At 61.2% G+C, this 20,675-nt stretch overlaps 1 protein-coding gene across 1 annotated transcript in view; it reads right to left on the minus strand.

The window, feature by feature from the left end:
• COL7A1 (collagen type VII alpha 1 chain) overlaps window positions 1-19,616 on the minus strand; it is a 31,052-nt gene extending 11,436 nt beyond the window's left edge. The window contains exons 1-73 of the mRNA XM_081817123.1: window positions 19,387-19,616; window positions 18,703-18,883; window positions 17,901-18,060; window positions 17,732-17,825; window positions 17,479-17,640; window positions 17,081-17,244; window positions 16,874-17,003; window positions 16,658-16,774; window positions 16,419-16,565; window positions 16,217-16,333; window positions 15,993-16,142; window positions 15,777-15,905; window positions 14,836-14,979; window positions 14,621-14,746; window positions 14,378-14,521; window positions 13,699-13,818; window positions 13,398-13,541; window positions 12,953-13,078; window positions 12,708-12,854; window positions 12,370-12,492; window positions 11,879-12,025; window positions 11,484-11,618; window positions 11,252-11,398; window positions 11,034-11,170; window positions 10,617-10,743; window positions 10,382-10,528; window positions 10,122-10,294; window positions 9,985-10,020; window positions 9,874-9,900; window positions 9,737-9,781; window positions 9,600-9,662; window positions 9,111-9,182; window positions 8,980-9,015; window positions 8,811-8,846; window positions 8,573-8,644; window positions 8,385-8,462; window positions 8,116-8,142; window positions 7,981-8,034; window positions 7,777-7,839; window positions 7,619-7,678; window positions 7,479-7,514; window positions 7,236-7,280; window positions 7,121-7,156; window positions 6,723-6,767; window positions 6,604-6,639; window positions 6,436-6,468; window positions 6,066-6,098; window positions 5,834-5,887; window positions 5,698-5,757; window positions 5,566-5,601; window positions 5,382-5,462; window positions 5,243-5,278; window positions 5,000-5,044; window positions 4,752-4,823; window positions 4,483-4,527; window positions 4,204-4,230; window positions 3,976-4,005; window positions 3,777-3,857; window positions 3,665-3,700; window positions 3,553-3,588; window positions 3,383-3,463; window positions 3,091-3,126; window positions 2,654-2,716; window positions 2,374-2,418; window positions 1,644-1,679; window positions 1,535-1,570; window positions 1,330-1,425; window positions 1,189-1,224; window positions 1,066-1,101; window positions 911-958; window positions 573-608; window positions 318-440; window positions 35-235 (exon numbers count right to left, since the gene is read on the minus strand). Of these exons, the coding sequence (XP_081673249.1) occupies window positions 35-235; window positions 318-440; window positions 573-608; window positions 911-958; window positions 1,066-1,101; window positions 1,189-1,224; window positions 1,330-1,425; window positions 1,535-1,570; window positions 1,644-1,679; window positions 2,374-2,418; window positions 2,654-2,716; window positions 3,091-3,126; window positions 3,383-3,463; window positions 3,553-3,588; window positions 3,665-3,700; window positions 3,777-3,857; window positions 3,976-4,005; window positions 4,204-4,230; window positions 4,483-4,527; window positions 4,752-4,823; window positions 5,000-5,044; window positions 5,243-5,278; window positions 5,382-5,462; window positions 5,566-5,601; window positions 5,698-5,757; window positions 5,834-5,887; window positions 6,066-6,098; window positions 6,436-6,468; window positions 6,604-6,639; window positions 6,723-6,767; window positions 7,121-7,156; window positions 7,236-7,280; window positions 7,479-7,514; window positions 7,619-7,678; window positions 7,777-7,839; window positions 7,981-8,034; window positions 8,116-8,142; window positions 8,385-8,462; window positions 8,573-8,644; window positions 8,811-8,846; window positions 8,980-9,015; window positions 9,111-9,182; window positions 9,600-9,662; window positions 9,737-9,781; window positions 9,874-9,900; window positions 9,985-10,020; window positions 10,122-10,294; window positions 10,382-10,528; window positions 10,617-10,743; window positions 11,034-11,170; window positions 11,252-11,398; window positions 11,484-11,618; window positions 11,879-12,025; window positions 12,370-12,492; window positions 12,708-12,854; window positions 12,953-13,078; window positions 13,398-13,541; window positions 13,699-13,818; window positions 14,378-14,521; window positions 14,621-14,746; window positions 14,836-14,979; window positions 15,777-15,905; window positions 15,993-16,142; window positions 16,217-16,333; window positions 16,419-16,565; window positions 16,658-16,774; window positions 16,874-17,003; window positions 17,081-17,244; window positions 17,479-17,640; window positions 17,732-17,825; window positions 17,901-18,060; window positions 18,703-18,883; window positions 19,387-19,471 (6,168 nt within the window). The 5' untranslated portion in view covers window positions 19,472-19,616. The remainder of the gene's footprint in view (window positions 1-34; window positions 236-317; window positions 441-572; window positions 609-910; window positions 959-1,065; window positions 1,102-1,188; window positions 1,225-1,329; window positions 1,426-1,534; window positions 1,571-1,643; window positions 1,680-2,373; window positions 2,419-2,653; window positions 2,717-3,090; window positions 3,127-3,382; window positions 3,464-3,552; window positions 3,589-3,664; window positions 3,701-3,776; window positions 3,858-3,975; window positions 4,006-4,203; window positions 4,231-4,482; window positions 4,528-4,751; window positions 4,824-4,999; window positions 5,045-5,242; window positions 5,279-5,381; window positions 5,463-5,565; window positions 5,602-5,697; window positions 5,758-5,833; window positions 5,888-6,065; window positions 6,099-6,435; window positions 6,469-6,603; window positions 6,640-6,722; window positions 6,768-7,120; window positions 7,157-7,235; window positions 7,281-7,478; window positions 7,515-7,618; window positions 7,679-7,776; window positions 7,840-7,980; window positions 8,035-8,115; window positions 8,143-8,384; window positions 8,463-8,572; window positions 8,645-8,810; window positions 8,847-8,979; window positions 9,016-9,110; window positions 9,183-9,599; window positions 9,663-9,736; window positions 9,782-9,873; window positions 9,901-9,984; window positions 10,021-10,121; window positions 10,295-10,381; window positions 10,529-10,616; window positions 10,744-11,033; window positions 11,171-11,251; window positions 11,399-11,483; window positions 11,619-11,878; window positions 12,026-12,369; window positions 12,493-12,707; window positions 12,855-12,952; window positions 13,079-13,397; window positions 13,542-13,698; window positions 13,819-14,377; window positions 14,522-14,620; window positions 14,747-14,835; window positions 14,980-15,776; window positions 15,906-15,992; window positions 16,143-16,216; window positions 16,334-16,418; window positions 16,566-16,657; window positions 16,775-16,873; window positions 17,004-17,080; window positions 17,245-17,478; window positions 17,641-17,731; window positions 17,826-17,900; window positions 18,061-18,702; window positions 18,884-19,386) is intronic.
• Window positions 19,617-20,675: the final 1,059 nt, after the last annotated feature.

Below are 20,675 nucleotides of genomic sequence, written 5' to 3' on the forward strand. Positions count from 1 at the left end.
CGCAACCCCAGCCCTCCTGGCTAGCCCCGCTCACCCTCTCTCCTGGCCTTCCTGCCTCCCCCGTACCCCCAGCCCGGCCTGGGAGCCCAGGAATGCCAGGCTTTCCAGGCTCCCCAGCAAGGCCAGGAGGTCCAGGGGGCCCCCTCTCTCCCAGGGCCAGGCCTGGTGGCCCCTGAGGGCCAGGGTCTCCACGATCTCCCTTCAGCCCGCGTTCTCCAGAAAAGCCGATGGGGCCCTGGAGGAACAGAAGAGTGAATGTGGCTAGCTGCACAATGATGCTGTCCCCAGGGCGCCCCCACTGAGCCGCAGACACACACCTCCTTGCCCGGGGGGCCCCGCTCGCCTGGCTCCCCCTTAGGGCCACGGCGCCGGTCGGGCATGGGCAGGAAGCTGCCGGAACTCTCATCCCAGGTCTCCACGATCTCCCGCAGGGCGGACGTCTGAGCGATAGAGAGGGGTTGGGGAACCAGAGCCTGTCCCTGCAGCCACCCAGGCCCCCACCCGGCCATGTGGGCACCACTAGCCCCACGGGGCTCCCATCTGCTCCCACTCCCAGCCCCCAAACAACCTACCTTGATGCCAATAGTTTCCAGCAACCGCTCCACATTCTGGGGACAAAAGCTGGGGTGAGGGGCGGCCCTCAGAGAAGCCTCCATACCCTCTTCCCCAGGCCTCTGGCCCACAGGACCCTTTAGCACTGGTTGAGGAGGCCTGAGGCCCTGGAAGCCCCTCCCTGGTGTGTCCCCATTGCCCGGCTCCCCCAATGCCAGCTGTGGGAATCCCAGCAGGGCAGGGGACTTGAGCACATGGGACAGAACCCGTGCGGCTTCATGGCAAGGGGGAGGGGAAAGAGGTGGCTCCCTCAGGCCTGTGGATGAGAGTCAAGGACCGGGTCCTGAGCTTCACTCACCCCAACGCTCCCAGGATCTCCTCTCAGGCCGCGCTCTCCAGGGAGGCCCTGGAGACACCAAGAGACAAGCTGCTGGGTCCAGTTTCTGGGGGGAGTGTGTGTGCGGAGGTGGGAGCTACGGCCACCTGGGCACATGAAAAAGGTGGGGACCTCACCTGTTCCCCTTTGGGTCCAGTCTCCCCACGATCACCCTGAGAACAAAGAATGATCAGGTGGGAGAAATGCCCCAACCCTGCTCAGCCCTCACCACACCCCCGACCCACCATGTGCACACTCACCTTGGGGCCTGTGTTTCCCGGAACCCCAGGAAAACCCTGAGATAGGACAGAACAAAAGCAGTCACACAGAATCATGGCACCCCAGAAACATAATGGCCCCTGTTGCTCCCAAGTCCTAGAACTCCCCTCCTGGATACTCACCTGGCCAGAGGGGCCCACCTGCCCCGGGAGGCCTGGGGGGCCCTGGAGTCCAGGGCTACCAGGAGCTCCACGCTCACCCTTGGGACCATCGTGACCCTGTGGAGGATGCAGCCAGGATCAGGACCCTGAGACCCCGGAAAAGAGTGGAGCCGTATCCCGCAGAGTCGGGGTCAGGGGTCAGATTGCAGAGGACTCCAGCACTTACTTCTCTCCCAGGGGCGCCCGAATCTCCCTTCTCTCCCTAAGGAAGACAAGGGCACTTTAGACAGGGCCCTAATCTGAGGCCGGAGCAGACTCCAAGTGAGGGGCCTTACCTTCCTTCCATCTTCTCCAGGGTCCCCGGGTTCTCCCTGTGGGCAGAAGACTCACGTCAGCCCCAAGATTCACAGACTGTCTCAGTCTGTCTGCACATCTTCAACCACATCTACATATGGCCACATACATGTATACACAGGATGGACGTGAGTGTGTGTGCCTCTGGTACCTTGAGAATCATCTGTATGTCTCAGGATCCGCCTGCAAGTCTTGCATGTATTATCTCAATATGTGTGGCCCTCTGTGTATGAATGACTGTGGACATAACTGCATGTGTCACACGCCAGAGCCTTGGACATGTGTCTCACCATACTTCAACACAAGTCCACCTGTGGCCCGGCTTCCACATGCGTCTTAGCACGTGTCTGGGCTGGGTGGAGGTATCTGCGTGTCAACATGTCTCCAAGTTTCCCTGAATGGGGCCTCACATCAGTACGGCTGCACCTCTCCATCTGTGTCTGTGGCTCTCCGCCCGCGCCCTTGGCTGTGCATGATCTCGGCAGCTGTCAGTCCATCTGGGCACCGGGCAGCGCGGCTGCACGGCGCATGGTCTGCGAGGCTGCGTGCGTGTGCACGTGGACGTGTGTGTAGGTCCGGGCTAGGTACGTGGGTGTGGATACAGCCCAGCAGGGGTCTGCGTGTGTGGCCCGTGTGTATCTGCACATCTGGGCTGTGTGCACGTGCCTGCGTTTCTCAGCACGTGTCCCTGTGTCTGCTCTGGACACTCACGTTTTTCCCATTCAGGCCAGGCTTCCCATCGTCTCCCGGCCTTCCCTGTGGGAAGAGATCATTGATCAGGAGTCAGGGCCCAGGTGAGGGCAGTAAGGCGGCAAAAGGGTGCCGTGAGGGGCGCCTGCCTGGCTGGCTCAGTTGGTAGAGTGTGCGACTCTTGAACTCAGGATCATGCGTTCGAGCCCCACGTTGGGTGTAGAGATTACTTAGATTACTTAAATAAGTAAGTAAATAAACTTAAAAAAAAAAAAAGGGTACCATGAAAGCTCAGTCTCACCTGGGCTCCAGGGGGGCCAGGCGGGCCAGGGGGGCCATGTTCTCCTCGGAGGCCCGGAAGCCCCTGCAAAAAGTCTTTGCTAGGATTGAGAGAGCCCCTGAGAGAGCCCCCGAAGCACACCTGTGGACTGGAGAGGACCCCACTAAGATCCTCCTTGAGGGTAGAGACCCCTAAAATTTGGAGGTTTCATTGAGGTCCCCTGCTAAAACTCCCCAGGGAAGAACCTCCAGGACTTGGGGGACCTACTAAGGCCCCCAAGGCAGAGAAGGTCAGAAAGCTGGACCCTGCTAAAGCCTGCCTGCCAGGGACTGAGAGCGTCCCAAGCCCCGGGCTGGACCAACTCCCCCTGTTCCCACTGATGCCGTGGTGTGACGACCTGGCTGCAGTTCATGCTGGACCCCTGAGCCACCCTGAGCCTAACATCTCCCCTCACTTACGTCTCTCCCTGGGTCTCCAGCTTTGCCTGTAGCACCCTGAGGAGAGACTCAGAGTCAGGGAGGCTGCAGTGATCATGGGGTCAGGAGCACGCCCCGCTGACAAGACCACTGGTTCCCGCGAGCTCAGGGCCTGCCAGGCGCTAACGCCCCCCGCCCGGGCGGGTTCTGGGAGAAGACACAAACACCCCATCTGGCTCCGGGGCTCATCAAGACCACGAAGACCCAGGTGAGGCTGGGGTCATGTGAAGAGGGAAGGGGAGGGCGTGACCACACAGGGCCCATCAAGACTCACGTGCGGCCCAGGGGGGCCAGGGGCTCCCGGTTTCCCATCTAGCCCACCACGGCCATCCAGGCCGGGTGGACCCCGGTCACCCTGAGGAAAACAGAGAGGTAAGAGGCCTCAAAGGATAAGATGGACCTAAGAGCCTGGTTCACGGCTGAAAAACCTCCCTGCCCTCTCACCTTCTCTCCTGCTGGGCCTCGGACACCTGGGTCCCCCTGGAGAGAATAAGGTCAGATAAAAGGTGAGGGTAGGAGAGGGACTGAGGCTGCTGGGGCAAAGAGTATCACTCACCTGAGGGCCTGGGGGCCCCCGAAGTCCACTGACACCCTGAGGATGGGGGGAGGAAGAAATCAGAGCAGGCCTTCCCAGACCCACACCTCCTCAGGGGACCAACCACACTTACCCTCTCACCAGAGGCTCCTGGGGGACCCGGGTCACCCTTGGGTCCTCGAGGACCCTCCTGCCCACGGTCCCCAGGCTCTCCCTGTGGCAGAGACAAGCTCGGTGAAGGAACAGCCCGAGGGCCACAGGCATGCCCGTCATGGAGGCACTTGGGATGCTTCCTGTGCTCCGAGTCCTGCTCCACCCACAGACCCTGGTACCTTCTCTCCAGCTCCAAGTCCCGGGTCTACCTGGGGGGAGGGAAGGGAATGGTCAGTGAATGGCTCCGCAAGGAGAAGTGGGGCCAGTGAGGGGCTATGGGATCAATGGAGCTATCAGGAGGCCATGGGGGAAATGGGAGCCAGTGGAACGGATGAAGGGACACCATGCAGCACCAACAGGGGCAGGCGAGAGAGATGACAGAGGACCAGACTCAGCTCAACCCTTACCAGCCGTCCAGGGAGTCCTGGGGGACCCTGGGAAAGGAAATGATTATGGTCAGTAGGAGCCCCGAGGTCCCAGGGCGTGGCTCAGGTTTGCCCCAGGCCCAACTCTGCTCCCAGACTCCCAGAAGCACCCCAATGCCAAACCCCAGAAGGCAGGTCAGGCCCGGAGGTGGCCATCAGTGGCTCCCCACCTTGACCTCCAAGCCCCTTATGTGGCCACCAACGAGACCAAACACTGGAAATCTCCATCCCTCCAGAGCCCAGGACACTGGCAGTACTCACCGGCTCCCCACGGTCCCCCTTGGGTCCAGATGGTCCAGGGCTGCCCTGCAGAAAGTCAGGGGGTCAGGGTCACTCAAGACAGGCGGCAGTTTCAGGGAGTTTGGGAAGCAAACTAAGGACTCACGGGGATCCTGGTGGCCTCTGGAGGTTGCGATGAAGGGGTCACAGGGGACTGTGAGGATTGAGCATTGCAGGGTTGGGGCAGCAAGAGCAGGGGCTGGGAACTGGCTGGTTGAAGTTGGGGTTAGGGGTCAGGGGTTAGGACTCACGTTTCGTCCATCCTCTCCAGGATCTCCTTGGTCCCCCTTCTCACCCACAGGCCCCCGAGCTCCAGGTGCCCCCTGGGAAGAGCAGCTGGCCTGAGACAGGCTCCTCCCAGCATTTTGCAGGTTTCCCATGAGCCCCCCCATGCTGCCCCAGGTTCCTCATCACCCCCAAACCATGCCAGAGTTTTCCATCACACCAGGCCTCCCTCCAGACTCTCCAGCATCCCCTTACTTCGCCCTGCCAGGCTTACCCGAAGGCCACGCTCACCAGCTTTCCCAGGCAAACCTGGGTCACCCTGGTGATGGAGAGAAAGCCACACTGAGCAGGTAGGCTGGACTCAAACTTTGACTCGGGGAGAAGGGGCAGAGAAGGGCCTGGCACCAGCTGGACAGTAGGCAGGGGAAGGGACTGGATGACCTGGTGGAGCCCCCAGCCCAGAGGGATCCCAGTTCAAGAGTAGAGGCTCAGAAATCACACTGGGAAGGAGTCTCACCGGGGGGCCCATGTCTCCTTTCTCTCCAACTTCACCCTGTGAGACAGGAGAGTCAGCCCTGGGCCCCAGATGCCCCATGGTGCCAACAACACCCTACTCCCCTGTCCCCCAGGACTCCCCCCAACTCCAGCTTTCTTACTTCTCGTCCTCGGGGGCCGACAGGTCCTGGGGTGCCAGGCCGCCCAGGGTCTCCCTTCTCTCCAAGAGGCCCTGAGTCACCCTGTGGAGGAGGCAGAAGTGAGGTGATCAGGATGCAATTGGCCCACCCTTGGGGGGTGGTAATCCCAGAAACCTCGAGGTTACTCAAGGTCACAGGTACTCACCGGGGGTCCTGCTCTGCCGGTGAGGCCAATGGGACCCTGCAGGGCGTGGGAAGGGGGTACAGGACTTAGTTGGGGCTCCCAGGTACTACCTCATCTCCTTCTATCACACTCCCCAATCCCACATTTATTCACCCGGTCTCCAGGGTCTCCCTTGGGGCCAGGGTCTCCGGGAAGAACCAAGCCAGGTGGGCCCTGTGGTGGAAGAATCAGACGTCAGGGAGCACAACCCTCACCTGCCCTACCCCCTAGACACTTGCCCTTCACTCACCTGCTCCCCTTTGATTCCTGCAGCTCCTCTGGGCCCAGTGGGCCCCACATCTCCCTGGAGGTGACAAAGACCATCAACCATCAGCATCAGCCCCAGGTTCCATGAACCACCCCCTGCCACCACCCTGACCTAGCAATTATGCAGAACTCTCTACCCCCAGGGGCCTCCAAGCAGGCCCTGTGACCTTGACCTCAACCCTGCGTCAGCCTCCTTTCACTCTCGCCAGAATTACCTTCTCTCCTTTGGCCCCAACACCGTCAGGTCCCTGAAAACAAACAGGACAGACATGCTTGGCCCCACCTGGGCACCGCAGTACTATGTGGCTGACTGGGGATGGGGTAATATCAAACTGCAAGTCATGGAGCTCAGTCTCTGTCCAGAGATCACAGAGTCACGGCTGGGAACCGGGCAGGGGTTACATGGAGCTCATGACCTGTGTGACATCACAGGGTCACAGGTGACAGCCAGGACTCAGGAGATGTGTTATAGCATAAGGAGAGTCACAGAACTCTTAGCCTGCTCAGGGCCCCAAGGTTACGAGGTCCCAGCCTGGAACGCTGGTCTACAGGCAGGCCAGTGCAGGCCATCCTTCCTTTGCTCACCACTGCGGGGTCCCCAGGGCGACCAGGCTCCCCCTGTGGAAAAAGGACAGAGGCAGGGATTGGTCAGAGACCCACCTAGGAACCCAAGGGCCTGGTGTCCCACCTGCCACGATCCCTCCTAGTATGGGGTGCAGTGGGGAGGGGACTGGTCCCCAGGCAATGACCCACCTTCTCTCCTCGGCGGCCGGCAGGTCCTGGTGGTCCCTGCATGTGGAAAAGGTGTGAAGCCAGAGTGGGAGGAACACATGAAAAGCCCTCTCCCGGTCCCACCACAGTCACAGACTCACTTCGGGCCCCTCAGCTCCAGGACGCCCAGCCACTCCAGGCAGCCCCTGGGGAAGAAGAGCAGACATGCTGGTCTGGGAGGGTGGGGGCAGGGAGATCATGGCAAACAAGGGCTAGAGGCTGTGAGGGTGCAGGAGAGAGGGCACGAAAGGTCAGGATTCAGGTGGCAGGGGTCGAACTCAGCGGGACGACGGAGACCAGATCAGTGGAAGTCAAGGTCAGTTCAGCAGGGTCAGGAAGTTAAAAGCGGGTCCCAGGGGTTGAGGGTTAGAGCCCGCATCAGCAGGAGTTATGTGAGGAGAGGTGAGGGGCAGGGGGAGTCAAGGTTGAGAAGTCAAAACCAGGAAGGGGCACAGAACTCGAGTCAGCTGGGCACTGGCACTGGGGTCAGAGGGCTCACCTGGGGTCCCACTGGGCCAGGGGATCCACGTTCACCCTGATGGAACAGGATGGGTCAGAGCTGAGTCCAGCCCCAGACCCTCTGGGGCCCCAAGAGACCCCTCGGCTGCACTTACCTTCTCTCCAGTTTCACCCACAGCCCCTTTCAGTCCTCTGTCACCCTAAGGGGAGACGGATAGGAGAGGTGCCTTGACTGTCAAACCGCAGAGAAGGTGTCTCAAACTCTAGCCATCCTGCCCCTGAAACCACAACCTCTGACCTGTTGAGAACCCTCATCTCCTGATCCGCCCACCTCCCCCAAACCTATAGCAGTCCCAGTGTGTCACACCCCACACCTGACCCCCCAAAATGGTGCTTACTTTGGGGCCAATGTCTCCAGGAGGTCCTCGAAAGCCCTAGAAAGGGTTCAGAGATTTGGGTTTGGGCATAAGGATAGCGTAGAGGGTAGGAGGTTGAGGGAGCTGTGGCCGCCCCTCAAAACCCTTGCCCCTACACTCACCCGCTCACCCGGGCTCCCAGGTTGTCCTGGGAGGCCTGGGGCTCCATCCTCACTGTCACCCTGAAGGAGAAATAGATGAGTAGAAGACCCTGCCCCCAACCCACCCCCACCCCCACCCCCGCCCCAGAACTGGGACACCAAGGGGTCAGGCTTCCTACCTTTTCTCCTTTCTCTCCAGAGGGGCCAACTGGGCCTTGGGGTCCGGGGCTTCCAGGAAGACCCTAGGGGAAAGTATGTAAAAACATGAGCCCCAAACTGTGAGGCCCAGCACCCACCCACTGCCCCAGCAGAGCCCCAGCCCCAGTATCCACACCCCTGAGCATGGCCCCAAGTTCCCCAGCAAAGCCTCAGGGCTCCCTCACCGGCAGCCCAGGCTCCCCTGGAACAGTGCCGTCATCACCCGGTCCTGGAGGGCCCTGAGAAAGAACAGCAGTGAGGAGATGACCAAGGGGAATCAAATTCCAAGCCACCCCCAGGATACCTTGTCCCTCACTTACCCGCTCCCCACGATCACCTTTGTCACCCTGAAAGACAGATCATGGCCCCATGACCCTGGACTACACCTCCACTCCCCAATATATGGGAAAAATGAAGGTCAGGGGGACAAACTGGATTACAAAGGTCATGGAGGAACTGAGGAGCCATGGGGGGCTGAGGGGTCACATGGGGTCAGAGCAACCAGTACGGGTTGTGTGGGTTCAAATGGGGTCACTAGGTCACTGGATCACATGGAGGTCATGAGACCATATGGGGGTCATGTTGTCACCTTCACGGCCGTTCCAGGAAGTCCTGGGGGACCACGGGGTCCTGGGTCCCCCAGTGGGCCACGGGATCCAGGGAGGCCCTGATGGAAGAGACAAAGTATAAAGTATACCCCACAGACCCCTACTCCCACCCTGCCTCCCGCTGGCCCCCCACCACACATCACTTGCCCCCACATGTTCTGGAACTTACAGGAGGTCCAGGGTCCCCTTTCTGCCCAGGAAGCCCCGGGCCCTCGCCTCCAATGACTCGTCCAGGCTCTCCCTACAGGACAGAAAGCAGTGGACAGGATTCAGGGTATGGGAGCCTTGAGGTGGGAGAAGCCCCTAGAGGGGCCTCAGCTATTCCTTATCATGCCATAGGCCCTGCACAGTGTCCAGCCTGCTCCTCCCTGGGCCATCCTGGTTCCCTCCCTTCCCCCTGCACCTACCGGCTCCCCCTTTGGGCCTCGAGGTCCTCGCTCTCCCTGAGGGCAAAATGGAGCAAAGGGTCATGCTTGGGCACAAGTGCATCTTTGCTGCCCCACCCCAGCAGGCCCCCGCCCCGCAGAAAGAACTCTGGGAAGACACTGGATGAGCAAAGAAGGGAAAGCAACTTACTGTTTCTCCACGAGGACCAGGCCACCCTGGGGAGCCCTGTTAATGGAAGCCGTCAGGACAGTCAGACCACCCACCCACCCACGCAAGCAAAGAGTCCCAGCGTGTGACCTGCAAGGGCAAGGCTTGCTTACCTTTGAGCCAGGGCTTCCAGGAGTCCCAGGGCGGCCAGGGCTGCCTGGAGGCCCATCTGCCCCGGGGAAGCCCTAACGAGGCAAAGAGGTCAGGGCAGGAAGGGACCCTCCCTCCATGCCCCTGGTTTGCTGGAGGAGCCCAGACCCCACAGGCCCCCGAGTGTCGCTGGGGTGGGGCAGTGGGGCAGAGAAGGAGCCCTTCTGAGCTAAACGGGGCCTCAACCCGGGCACAAGGGCAGTGATGAGGCAGAGGCCCTTCTCTGCCTCTGGGATTCAGAACTTACTCCCAGGTTCTCTGGCGGAATCTCAAAACTCCCCTGGCTGCTCTGCTTTAGGTCCTTTCCCAAAGTCACTGATGTGGTTTATAATGTCCATTTAGGCTTCTGGGAATACCCTGTGGTTCTGCCCCTATTCTTTCCTTCTGTCTTCTAAAAACCCTGGGGACACTTGCAGGAGTGTCTTAGGGGAAGCTCAATGGTCTCCACTCACCCTTTCGCCCTTGGCAACGGTACTTCCTGGGGGCCCCTGGGGGCCAGGAACACCAATCCTGCCCTGAGAGGAGAAAAGCAGGTGAGGAGGCCATGCACCAGTCCAGGAGCAGAGGACAGGTGTGGGGAGGCACTCACCGGAAGGCCAGGGGGGCCAGGAGGCCCGGCTTGTCCTCTCAGGCCCTAGGAAAGGTGATCAGTGAGCCCTGTCCCACCAGCGCCCCCCAGCCCCACTGACCCCCAACCATTCTCTGCCGCCAACTAGGACCACTCACCATCTCTCCAGGTTCCCCCTTCTGGCCCTGGGGAAAGATACGTCGAATGAGGGTCAGAGTGGCCAGCGCCAGGTGTGGCCCTCGCCCACCCTCTCAACCCTGGACATTTACCTTTGGACAATGCACCGTGCAAGGCTCTGGCTGTGGCTGTGGACGTAAGGTCTCCTTGAGGCCAGGCTCTTCCACCAAGAGTCCCCAGACCCCCTCTCCCCTGCCAGCTACCCCTCCCCTAGAGACCCCTTGCAAACCTGGGTGGCCGAGCCTATCTGGCACAGGGATGTTGCCAAACCACTGACTGCCCGCTCTAAGCTTGGACCATCATCCACAGCAAAGAAAGTCTGGACAGGGTCCATGCCTGGCACCAAGCGACGCAACTGTTCTGGGTCAGCTCCGGCCTGGCCCAATATCATCACTTTGAGCCCTAAGGAGGGGTCCGGCAGTCTGCATGACAACCCTGCTGGAGCCAGCCCGATTCCCAGGCCCCATCCGCACCAGCCCTTCTCCTCACCAGCAGCCTGGGCCTCACGGATAGGGCTGAAGATGTCACCTCTCAAGGGCTCATCTACTAGCAAAACCATTATCCCTGGTACATGCTGGCGGCGCCCGGGAGCATCCGGTGCTAACAGGTGTCTGTGAGCAGTAACCACAGCGGTGCCTGTGGGAGAAAAAACATGTCAGAACCCAGGGGCAACCAGTTCCCTGCAGGGAAGCCCCAAGAGTGCATGTCCAATGCAGTTCCTTACCCAGGTTGTTCCCACTTGGGTCCACGTAGGGGATGCTGCGGATCTTCTGCAGGATGACCCCAGGATCGTAGGAGCTATCCAGCGGGAACAGTGGGGAGGGCCGATGACTGTAGGACAGGAGGCCAACCTGGGGTGGGGGTGGGGGCAGACACAGAGCTGGGGAGGATGGCAAAGCAAGGATGACAGAGCCTATGGGGAGAGATATGGAGCTAAGGGTGTGGGACTAAACCTGAACACTAGGGAGTCAGCAGTGATGGTAGGATAGGGAGCCAAGCAGCAGATGGGGAGATCTGGAGTCTGGGGAGGGTTGGGAGACAGCCTGGACCACTGGTAGAGGAGGGAAATGGTAGCTGCTGTGAAGCCTGGGACAGGGAAGGGCTGGGATAGGAAGGGGTCTGGCTGCCTCTGGGGTCAAACCTGGACCGCCTGTGGCCCAAGAGGCCCAAGTGCAGACACCAGACGCTCCAGGGCTCGCTTTACAGCCTCCGCACGATGAGCATTGTCCTGAGTGGTGTGCAGCAGGAACACCACATCCATCAGGCCATGGGGACACACTGCAGGAAGGCGGCTGAGTTATTGAAGCAGCTGGCCCATGTAGCTACCCCCTTAGGCCCCTCCCACTGTGCCCATCATACCTGGGATGTGTGTGACAGAGGCCTCAGGACCCCGTACACCCTCCCGGATGGGTATCAGCGAGAAGGTGTAGGAGATGCCAGGCTCTAGCCCTGTCACCTGCTGGGAGCTCGAGATCCCTGGAAGTGTCTGTGAGGCCCCAGGGATGTCTGCAGAGGATAAAACCTGGTTAAACGGGAGGCCTTCCATGGAGCCCCAACTGCCAGCCCACCCCAACCCTGGCCTCCCCTTCACCTTGGCCAGGCCGTCTGAGTGGTCGCCAGGACAGGATGTAGCTGGATACTCCAGACACGGGAGTCCAGGCCAGAGTCACTGAGTCAATTGAAGTGTCCACCACACGCAGTTCAGTGCTTGGGACACGGGGTGACTCTGAAGAAGGAATCAAACACCAGGGATCAGAGTCTACATCCTGAGAACCCAGAGGGGAGAGATCATCTGAGGCGGTTCTGGGGTAGGACCATCTTAGTGAAAGAAGTGTCATGTGAGATCATGCTGGGGTCACCCCAGGGGCAAGAGTGGTAGGGGGTCTACAGGAGGAGTCACTAAGGGTCATGGGGTGCAGGAAACCAGGGTGGGTCATCAGTGGGGAGGAAGCTCACACCAGGGAAGAGTGGACTCTCTGGGCTCACCAGTGCGTGCAGTCACTTCTGTGGGGGGCCCTTCTCCAGCTGACCCCAAAACGCTCAGCCATATGCGGTATAGGGTGGCTGGTTCTAGCCCATCCAGTTCATAGCTGCTGAGATCGGGCCCCAGGACCCGGGACTGTTCCTGGCCACCTGCGGCAGGCATGAGAGTGGGACGCAAGACACGTGGGAGGGTGCTACAGACCAGCATTAATGAACTTGCCTACCTCACTGACTGACCCTGCTGACCAGATCCACCCTCCTAATTGATCTTCCCCATTCTCGCTGACCCTGTTCCCTTACTGACCCTGCACGACTGACCCTTACTGATCCCACCTGGATAACTGATCCCGCACACTGTCACTGATCCAGCAAACCACCCCCACAACTGACAGACCCTGCCCACTCACTGACCTCGCCTATCTAGCCAACCCCGCCCCCAGCCCCGCCCCCGCTGGTCCCTGAGCCCGCCCCCGCAACCGGGGGACAGCTCTCACCCTCGGGTCGCCAACGCAGACGGAAGCCCTGTGTCCCGGGCACCGGCTGCCAGCGCAACCTCAGCGAGTGCTCCCCTCGCTGCACGACGCGAAGGGTCTCCAGTGCTGGCGGAGCCTCAGGCGCTGCAAAGAAAACCCAGGCTTCAGGGAGGCTCCGCCCCCACTGGCTCCTGAGCCAATCCCAGACCAACCCTGGAACTCGCACCGCCCCAACTGACTCCTCTGCCTATCCCAGGCTTCATCCCTCCTTCCCCCTCGTACCCTGCCGTGCACAAAACCCGCCCCCAAACCCTCCAAGCCACCAATCCAAGGCTAGCCCCAGCCCGAGCTCCGCCTACGCGTAGTGACGACAATGGAGACCGGCGCGCCCTCACGGTCCCCGACCAGTGCAGTCACTCGCACCGAGTAGCTGACACCGCCTTCGAGGCCCCGTATTTCTGCGGAGTCCGTGTTTCCCGGGAGCACCTGCTGTCTCGTGGGGCCACCTGGGCAGGCAAACACGGGGCAACAGTCGGGGTGGGGGTGGGGCACCAGAGAGGGCAATCCCAGCCAGGAGGGACAAGGGCGGGTCAGGGAAACATACCCTCGCTGCGGCCCCAGGCCAGTCTGTAGGCTGTGGCTCCAGTGACCCCCACCCAGGTGACCCGCAGAACATCACTGGAAGCATTGAGGATCTGCAGCTTCGACACACTGCCCACGGGCGCAGGGTCTGGGGGCAGAGGCAGGGTAAAGGGTCAGGGGCCACTGGATGGCTGGTAGAGAACAGGGTGGCAGTGCAAACATGGTCATCTGAAGGTCAGTGTGAGGTTAGTATGGACAGGTCAGTGCAGGCAACCTCTGAGAGGGAGGAGGTCAGTGCCCCAGAGTGGGCAGTGTGGAGCGGCCAGGAGGTCGCTGAGGGTGGACACTTAGTCAATGTGGAGAAGTCGCTGAGCAGTGATGGAGCGGGCAGCTGAAGCAGTCAGGAATACAAAGAGGGGTGGGGTAGCCAATGAGATGCGATTGCCAGCTGGCCATTGTCCACTCACCTGTCCTCACAACCACAGAAGCAGGGGTCCCATCCACACCAGCCACATGCGCCCACACATGCACCGTGTACTCAGTATCTGGCTCCAGCCCATCCAGCTCAGCCACTGTGGCCTCTCCGGAAACCAACTGGGATTTCTCTGGACCTGGGAGGGGGAATGGAGGCAGCTCCAGGGCTAGCTGGATTCTGTCCCGCAGTGCCCCACCTGGACCCCTAATAACCCCCCAGCCCCCATTCCACCCAGACCTGCCCCCCACGACCCTCCAAAACCTCCGGTTCCCTCCAAAACCCCTGGTCCCCACCATGGCCTGAGTGCCAGGAGATCCTGTATCCTGTGGCACCAGGAACCCTGTTCCAGGCGATGATGACAGATGAGCTGCTGGTCTGCGTCACATGGATAGTCCTCACTGGGCCCAGTGGGTCTGCAGGGAGAGGCAATGGAGAGTCTAATGGAGGAGGTAGTGGAGGGTCTGACGGGGGAGGATTGGAGGACCATCTAATAGAAGGCTATGGGAGTCTAGAAGGAGACAGGGATCTGATGGGGGAGGTAGTGAATGGGCCAGATGGGGGAAGAAGCGGGGGTTCTGACAGAGGAGATAGTTGCAGTCTGAGGGAGGCAGGTGATAGGAATCTGAGAGAGAAGAGGGTCTGACAGAGAAGATAATAGGGTTCTGATAGAGGTATGAGGAAAGTCAGGTGGAGCAGAAAAGGCAGCGGGAGCCTGAGAGATGAGGTGGTGGAAATCTGAGGGCAAAGAGAGTGGGATCTTTGAGGAGAGGCAGAGGAATCTGAAGAAGGTAGGGGCTTAACAGGAGGCAAGGGAGGCCAAAGGGGAAAGCAGGACTCTGAGGGAGAAGGCAGCGGGAATTGAAGAGGGAGACTGTGACTGTTCTGGGGCGAAGCAAGGGTCTGAGACGGGAGGCACGGGGGTCCAGAGGGGCACTGGAGATAGATAGCCAAGGGGCTGGGTCAGGCCCTGACCAGTTTGAGCCACGATGACCACAGGGGGACCCTCCTCTCTTCCTCGCAGTGCTGACACGGCCACTTGGTAGGAGGTTCCAGGCCGTAGCCCCATGATATCTGTGGCAGTGGATTCTGGGGGCAATGTCTGGCTGGACTCTGGTCCTAGGGTCAGAGGGAAATGTTGACATGGCTCTTGCCTGCCCCCCCAATCCCCTATACCCCAGTTGTTCTTCTCAACCCTCCCATACACCCCACACCGACCACTGTCTGTCCTCCAGCTAATCCGAAATCCACTGGCTCCAGGAACAGGTCCCCAGGCCACCCTCACTCGTGTTGCATCTGCTGCCACGACTCGCAGCCCTGGGATGGCAAGTGGGGTTTCCAGTTCTGGGGGTTAAGGATAGAGGTCAGAGGTCACAACCAGGACCGGAGTGAGCCAGGCAACTGTCCCCCCACAGCCCTCCTGCAGTGCTCACCCCGGCGGACCGTGAGGATGCTGGTGCCACCCTCGCGGGTGCCCACTCGAGCAGACACCCGCACAGTGTAGCTTAGCCCAGCCCGGACATCGTCCAAGTCAAAGGCTGTCTGACTTCCAGGGAGCACCAGGGTCCGGTCAACCCCTAAGAGAGAAGGCAGGGTAGGTGGGCAGGGGTCAGTGAGACATAGGGATGTGGGATGATGGTGGTCAGTGACGGACGGTGACACAGGATAATGGACCAGTGATGAATGGAGACCCAAGATGATAGGGGTCCATGGAGAGGGATGTGGAATGTAGGACGACAGAAGTCAGTGGACAGCGATAGGAATTGACAGGTCATCAACAGACAGTGACATGGGGTGACAGGGGCCAGTATTGGGTGGGGACAGGGGCTGCGAGATCAGCGTGGATAGTGGTTCCAGCTAGGGTCACCGAAGGGCAGGGACTGAGCCTGTACTTGTGGAGAAGGGCGAAAGCTGCAGCCAGGGATGTGGGGCAGTGAGTGGAGACAGACCCGGGTGAGAAGATGGGCTGAGGCAGGGCCAGGAGCAGACAGCCTCTGTGACAGATCTGGACTCAGTTGCCAGCTCGGGGGATAGATGGACAAGGAGACAGGAGGAGGCTGTAGAAACCCAGGAGTGGTGGGTGCCTGGGTGGCTCAGTTGGTTAAGCGACTGCCTTCGGCTCAGGTCGTGATCCTGGAGTCCCAGGATCGAGTCCCGCATCGGGCTCCCTGCTCGGCGGGGAGTCTGCTTCTCCCTCTGACCCTCTTCCCTCTCGTGCTCTCTGTCTCTCATTCTCTCTCTCAAATAAATAAATAAAATCTTAAAAAAGAAAAGAAAAGAAAAGAAACCCAGGAGTGGAGAGAGATGGGGTGAAGGTGCATTCAGACCCCAAGAGCTGGACCTTTAATGTGTGTGTGGGTGTGGTGGTACTCACCCTGGGTACTGCGCACAGTGATGCGGTACTCAGTGGCACCGGGAACTGGGCTCCAGGACACTCGCACCCGCTGCCCAGGCAGCTCGGTTGCCTGCAGGTCCGTCACAGGGCCCACGGGCAGCTCTGGCCCTGTTGGAGAGCGCGGCATGAAAGGCTGCCCGGGCCCCCCGCCCCGTCCCTTCCCCCATCGCAGGGCCAGGCCCACAGAGCCCTTACCAGTGGGCACCACGGTGGCAGGTGTGGCCACCTCGCGGCCCTCCAGCAGCGTGTAGAGCGTGAGGCGGTACTCAGTGCCCGGTTGCAGCCCATCCAACTGGTAGCGGGTCACATCAGAGGGCAGCACCACCCTCTGTGGCGCCCCCAAGCCTGCCAGATGACAGGGTCAGGCCAGCTGAAGCCAAGCCCGACCCTGCCTGCCCACCCCTCTCCCCTGCACTGACCGCTCTCACGCCGCCATTCCAGCCGGTAGCCACGGGCCTCAGGCACCAAGTTCCAGGAAATGAGAATGGACGTGGGGCCCAGGATGACCGGGCGCAGGGTCTGTTCCACAGAGGCGTCTGCCCAGGGCACACGGGACGTCAGTGGCCTCAGTGACCTGCCTGCCTGCCCACCCCACCCGAAGAAAGCCCCCGGCCTTCTCACCAGTTCGGGCAGTCAGGGAGGTGGCCGCCCCGACGCTCCGGCCGAGCAGGCTGCTCACAGTCACCTCGTAGTCCGTGCCAGGCTCCAGGTCACGCAGCAACACTGACCCCTGCCCAGGGCCCAGCTCCTGCTGCTGTGTGACACCACCTGCACGGGGGGCACGGGGGTGGGGGTCAGTGTGCCTTGCAGACTCAGAACCCTACGATCCTCTCTGAGGTGCAGGGATCCCCCTCACTCACCACTGAGGGCCCGCCACGTCACACGGTAGCCAGTGGCACCCGGCACACTCCGCCAAGCCACCAAGAGGCTGTGCGTCGTGGTATTCTGGATGGTCAGCTCCGGCCCCTCCAGGGCAGCTGGGGGAAGGTGCACCAGGGATTAGCGGAGTCAGGCTGGGGGGGGGGGGTTACTGGGGCGTTAGGTGGGCGGGGTCAGAGGTTAGCAGAATTGCTCACTGGTCCGGGCTGTCCCGCTCACGGCCTCCCCGATGCTATTGGCGTAGAGGGCTACCACAGTCACCTGGTACTCGGTCAGTGGCCGGAGACCCTGCAGCTGCGTGCTGGTCTCACCAGCGGGGACGCTCACCTGCCCAGGGTCAGAGGTCACTTTACCTTGCCCAGCCAAATCCCCAGCCCTCCACCTGCCACCCCTGACATCCTTACCTCCCGCCGCTCGCTTGGCAGCGGCTGTCCCAGTCCTGTCAGAGGAGTGTACTGGACCTTATAGCCAGTCACAGGGCCACTGGCCGCGGTCCACTGTACTCTCAAGGACTGACTGCCTGCTTCAGACAGCACCAGGTCTCGGGGACCAGAGGTCAAGTCATCAGCTGGGAAGGGCAGGGAGTCAGGCAATCAGGCAGGAGGATCAGGGGTCAGACTTACAGCGTAGCACTGGGGTCGAGGGTCAGGAGCCCATGGGGTAGGGTCAGCACCTCGAGGGCAGGATCAGAGGATGGTACCCCCAGCTTGGTGTCGGGAGCATGTGGGATGGCATCAGCACTCCCAGGTGGGGGGCGGGGGCAGAGGTCCAGGTCAGGGCACAAGTGTGGGCAGGCACTCACTGGGCAGGGCCACGGGCACGCCACCCGCAGTTGTGCACACTCTCCGGGAAACAAGGGGCAGCAGCGTCCTCAAGATACTGAAGTCGTTGACGAAGAAGAAGAAATCACTGCTAGGCTGTGAGGCAACTCGCTTCAGCTCCTCGGGGTCGGCATTCTTGATCCCTGAGGTGATGCCCAGTCAGAGTTCAGGGGCTCACGTGCCCTCTGACTGGCCCCCGCCGCAGCCCACGTGTCACTGCAGCTTGGAACTCACCCACAGCAAACAGCTTGACCCCCTGCCCCTTCAGCCGCTGGGCAGCTGTGTCTACCAGGTCCTGGGACTTCCCATCTGTGATGAGGATGCAGACCTGGGGCAGGCGCAGGGGGTAAATCAGTGTGCCTCAGACAGCTAACTTGGGGGGCATGGTAGGGTGAGAGATCACCTTGGGGACACCGGGTCGGGCCAGCTGGGGCAGGAAGACGTGGTCAGCCACGTGGAGAATTGCAGCCCCTGTGCGCGTGTTGCCCCCCTTGTAGCTGAGCTCACGGATGGCTCGGATCACATCACCCCCTGAGCCAAGGGCATCGAGGCCAAACTCTGTCCTGTGCAGGGGAGGGAAGGTGGCAACAGGCTAGGGGCCAGGACCTCTTCTGGCCCTGGCTTCTAGGAGGCCTCTGGGGTGAGATTTGTGAATATCAGGTCCCCTTGAGGGTCCTCTTTGTTCTGTGACTCCCCCTGTCCTCCAACGTCTGAAGCCGTTAACAAACTCCTCTGGTACCCCTCTGCACCCTGCCTGTGGCTGCAGCCCTTGGGGCTCCCTGCCTCTGGGAGCAGGATGTCTGGTTAATTAAGTAATTCTGGGAGGAAGGGTCTGGTTGTAGGGAGGTGGCCGTTGGCCAGGCAGGGAGGCAGGGAGGCCCTGTGGGAGGGGAGAGGCCGAAGGCATCAGGAAGCTGAAACATGGAAAGTCCGGTAGGCAGGGGGCATCTGAGGCCCCTGGGCTCTCCATCTCCAGATCAGAAAACACACTGGTGTCTTTGACAGGACACCAGCCTGGAGGTGTCTCAGGTGCGAGGACTCTACCCGGGAGACCCCTCCCTCTGTCTCCAGAGGAGGTCCTGGCTCAGGGGAGAGGGGTCTGGGTTCCCCAAAGCCTGGCCTAGGGGTTTCTGGACTCCCTGCTTCCGTGGGGGAAGAATCCTGGTGAGAGCTATGGATCCCCAGCTCCGGGGGCCCCCACTCACCGGGGGTCGTCACTGTACTGCACGGCAGCGAAGCGCACGCCCTGTGCACTGGCTGCCCCGGAGAAGGGAAGCACCAGTCCCTCCAGGAAACCTCGAACTTCGCGGAAGTTGCCACGGCCGATGGACGAGGAGCCGTCAAGTAGGAACACGATGTCAGCAGCGTAAAGGCGTGTGCAGGTCACTGGGGCAGGGAGGAGCCATCAGGCTCTCTTCTTGGAGCCCACCCACCCCTCCGTGCACTGTGGTCCCTTGGCACTAGGGGCTGGGGAGGATGGAGTAGGCCTCGGTGGCTAAGCAAACCGGCCCAGGCCGGCTTGGGCCTGGGAACCTCGGAGGGAGGGAGAGAGGGACCCGGGGCAGACTCTCCGCGGAGGATTGGTGTGTGCAGGCAAGGGAGAGCCACCTACGCGGGTGTGGATCTGGGACTGAGGTTGGCCTCAGGGGGCCACAGTGGAATGACAAAGAGTAGGTGACGCAGCGCGCATGTGGGGAGCCAGGGTTTGGGACCCAATGGGATAGGATTTAGTTTGGGAGACCCAGCAGGGGTGGCAGAGGGTTTGGGGAGTCCGGGGAGAGTTAGCAAGGATGCGGGCGGGGTCGTGGGGTTGGGGGGGTGGTCCCAGATGAAGGCCGCAGGTGACAGGGTGCAGCGCCCTGGATGAAGTCCTTCCCGGTGGTGCCCACCTCTCTCCCTGTGCTGGGCCCGCACGCGGAGCGCCCCTGCCAGGATCCCGGCGCAGAGCGCGGCCACCAGGAGCGGCAGCCTCATCCTGGGTGGGGGAGACGGTCAGCCAGGCCCCCCGTCTCTGTCCCTCGGCCCCCGTAGCTGTGGCAGTCCAAGCCCAGCGCACCCCCACCCCCAGTCCCGGTCTTGCCTGCCCGTCCACCGGCTCCCGCCGCCAGCCGTTGCCGCAGTCCCGCCGCCACAGCCGAGAAAAGTCCCTGATCCCGGGGGCGGAGCTGCGGGCGGGGTCCCAGGCGGCCCGCCCCCCACCCAGCGTCCCAAAGGCCGCCACCCCCACCACCCCTGCCGGGACAGATGATTTGACTCCACTAAAGCGTAAAGCCCCCCACCTCCTGTGGCTTCCGGGACTCCCCCCAGAAGGTTCTTGACTGATGCTGAGGCAGACCCCTCGAACCCTGTCCAGGGTCAGAAGTTGTGGCTGCTTTAAGGTCAGAGTGACTAGTGTCCTGACTGCTGGAGGCTGGAATTCAGATAGGTTCCTGCAGATGGAGGAGACAGCGGGATGGTGGTGGGGGGTGCTGCAGCTGGAGATGACTCACCCCCCACCCTATGGGGGTGCCCAGACAAGCCTTCAGGCCATGAATCCCGCCGGCCACTCCTGTGATTCAGCTATCCCTGTCTGTTGGATCTCTTGTGCCCCACCCCAATCCCCTTGACAGCTGGAGCAGCCCCCAGCAAATGAGGGGCTCTGGGCTCATCCCAAGGGAACCAAGGCACCACTGGACTGCATCTGAAAAATGCCCACCACCACCACCCCCCCGACCTTGGGAAGGGGAAGCCCAGGAGGAGAGAATCTGTGTCATGTATACGCATACACGTCCATCCCAGTACCCCACACCCCCTGCCATGCCCTGAACCAGTCACAGGCAGATGCCATCCAGCTGTGCCTACACGGAGAGGGGTTGTCCATATGTGCAGGGTGGGACCACCCACAGTGACAGCTCATCTCTCAGGAATCAACCCCTTCCTGCCTACACCCCCACTGGTGGCCCTCTCCTGCTCCAAGTCCCCTTAACTACTCGTCCTCATTCTGGCCTGCCCGAGTCTCCTCCCTCACTCTATTCTTCTTGAAGACCCCCTTCCACCCATCATCCCACCCCCCAAACCCCCCAGGCCCAGAGGTCACCATGGACTCTCCCTCCTTTCCTCACTGCTGTCAGGGTCCACCTGTGGCTGCCACCTTCGTAACTACCCGTCTCTCTGCTCTCCCCTTAAGCAGCCTCTGACT

This window comes from Leptonychotes weddellii, chromosome 1, assembly GCF_054177405.1.
Source record: "Leptonychotes weddellii isolate Sample4059 chromosome 1, ASM5417740v2, whole genome shotgun sequence".
In the NCBI taxonomy this organism is placed as follows: Eukaryota; Metazoa; Chordata; class Mammalia; order Carnivora; family Phocidae; genus Leptonychotes; species Leptonychotes weddellii.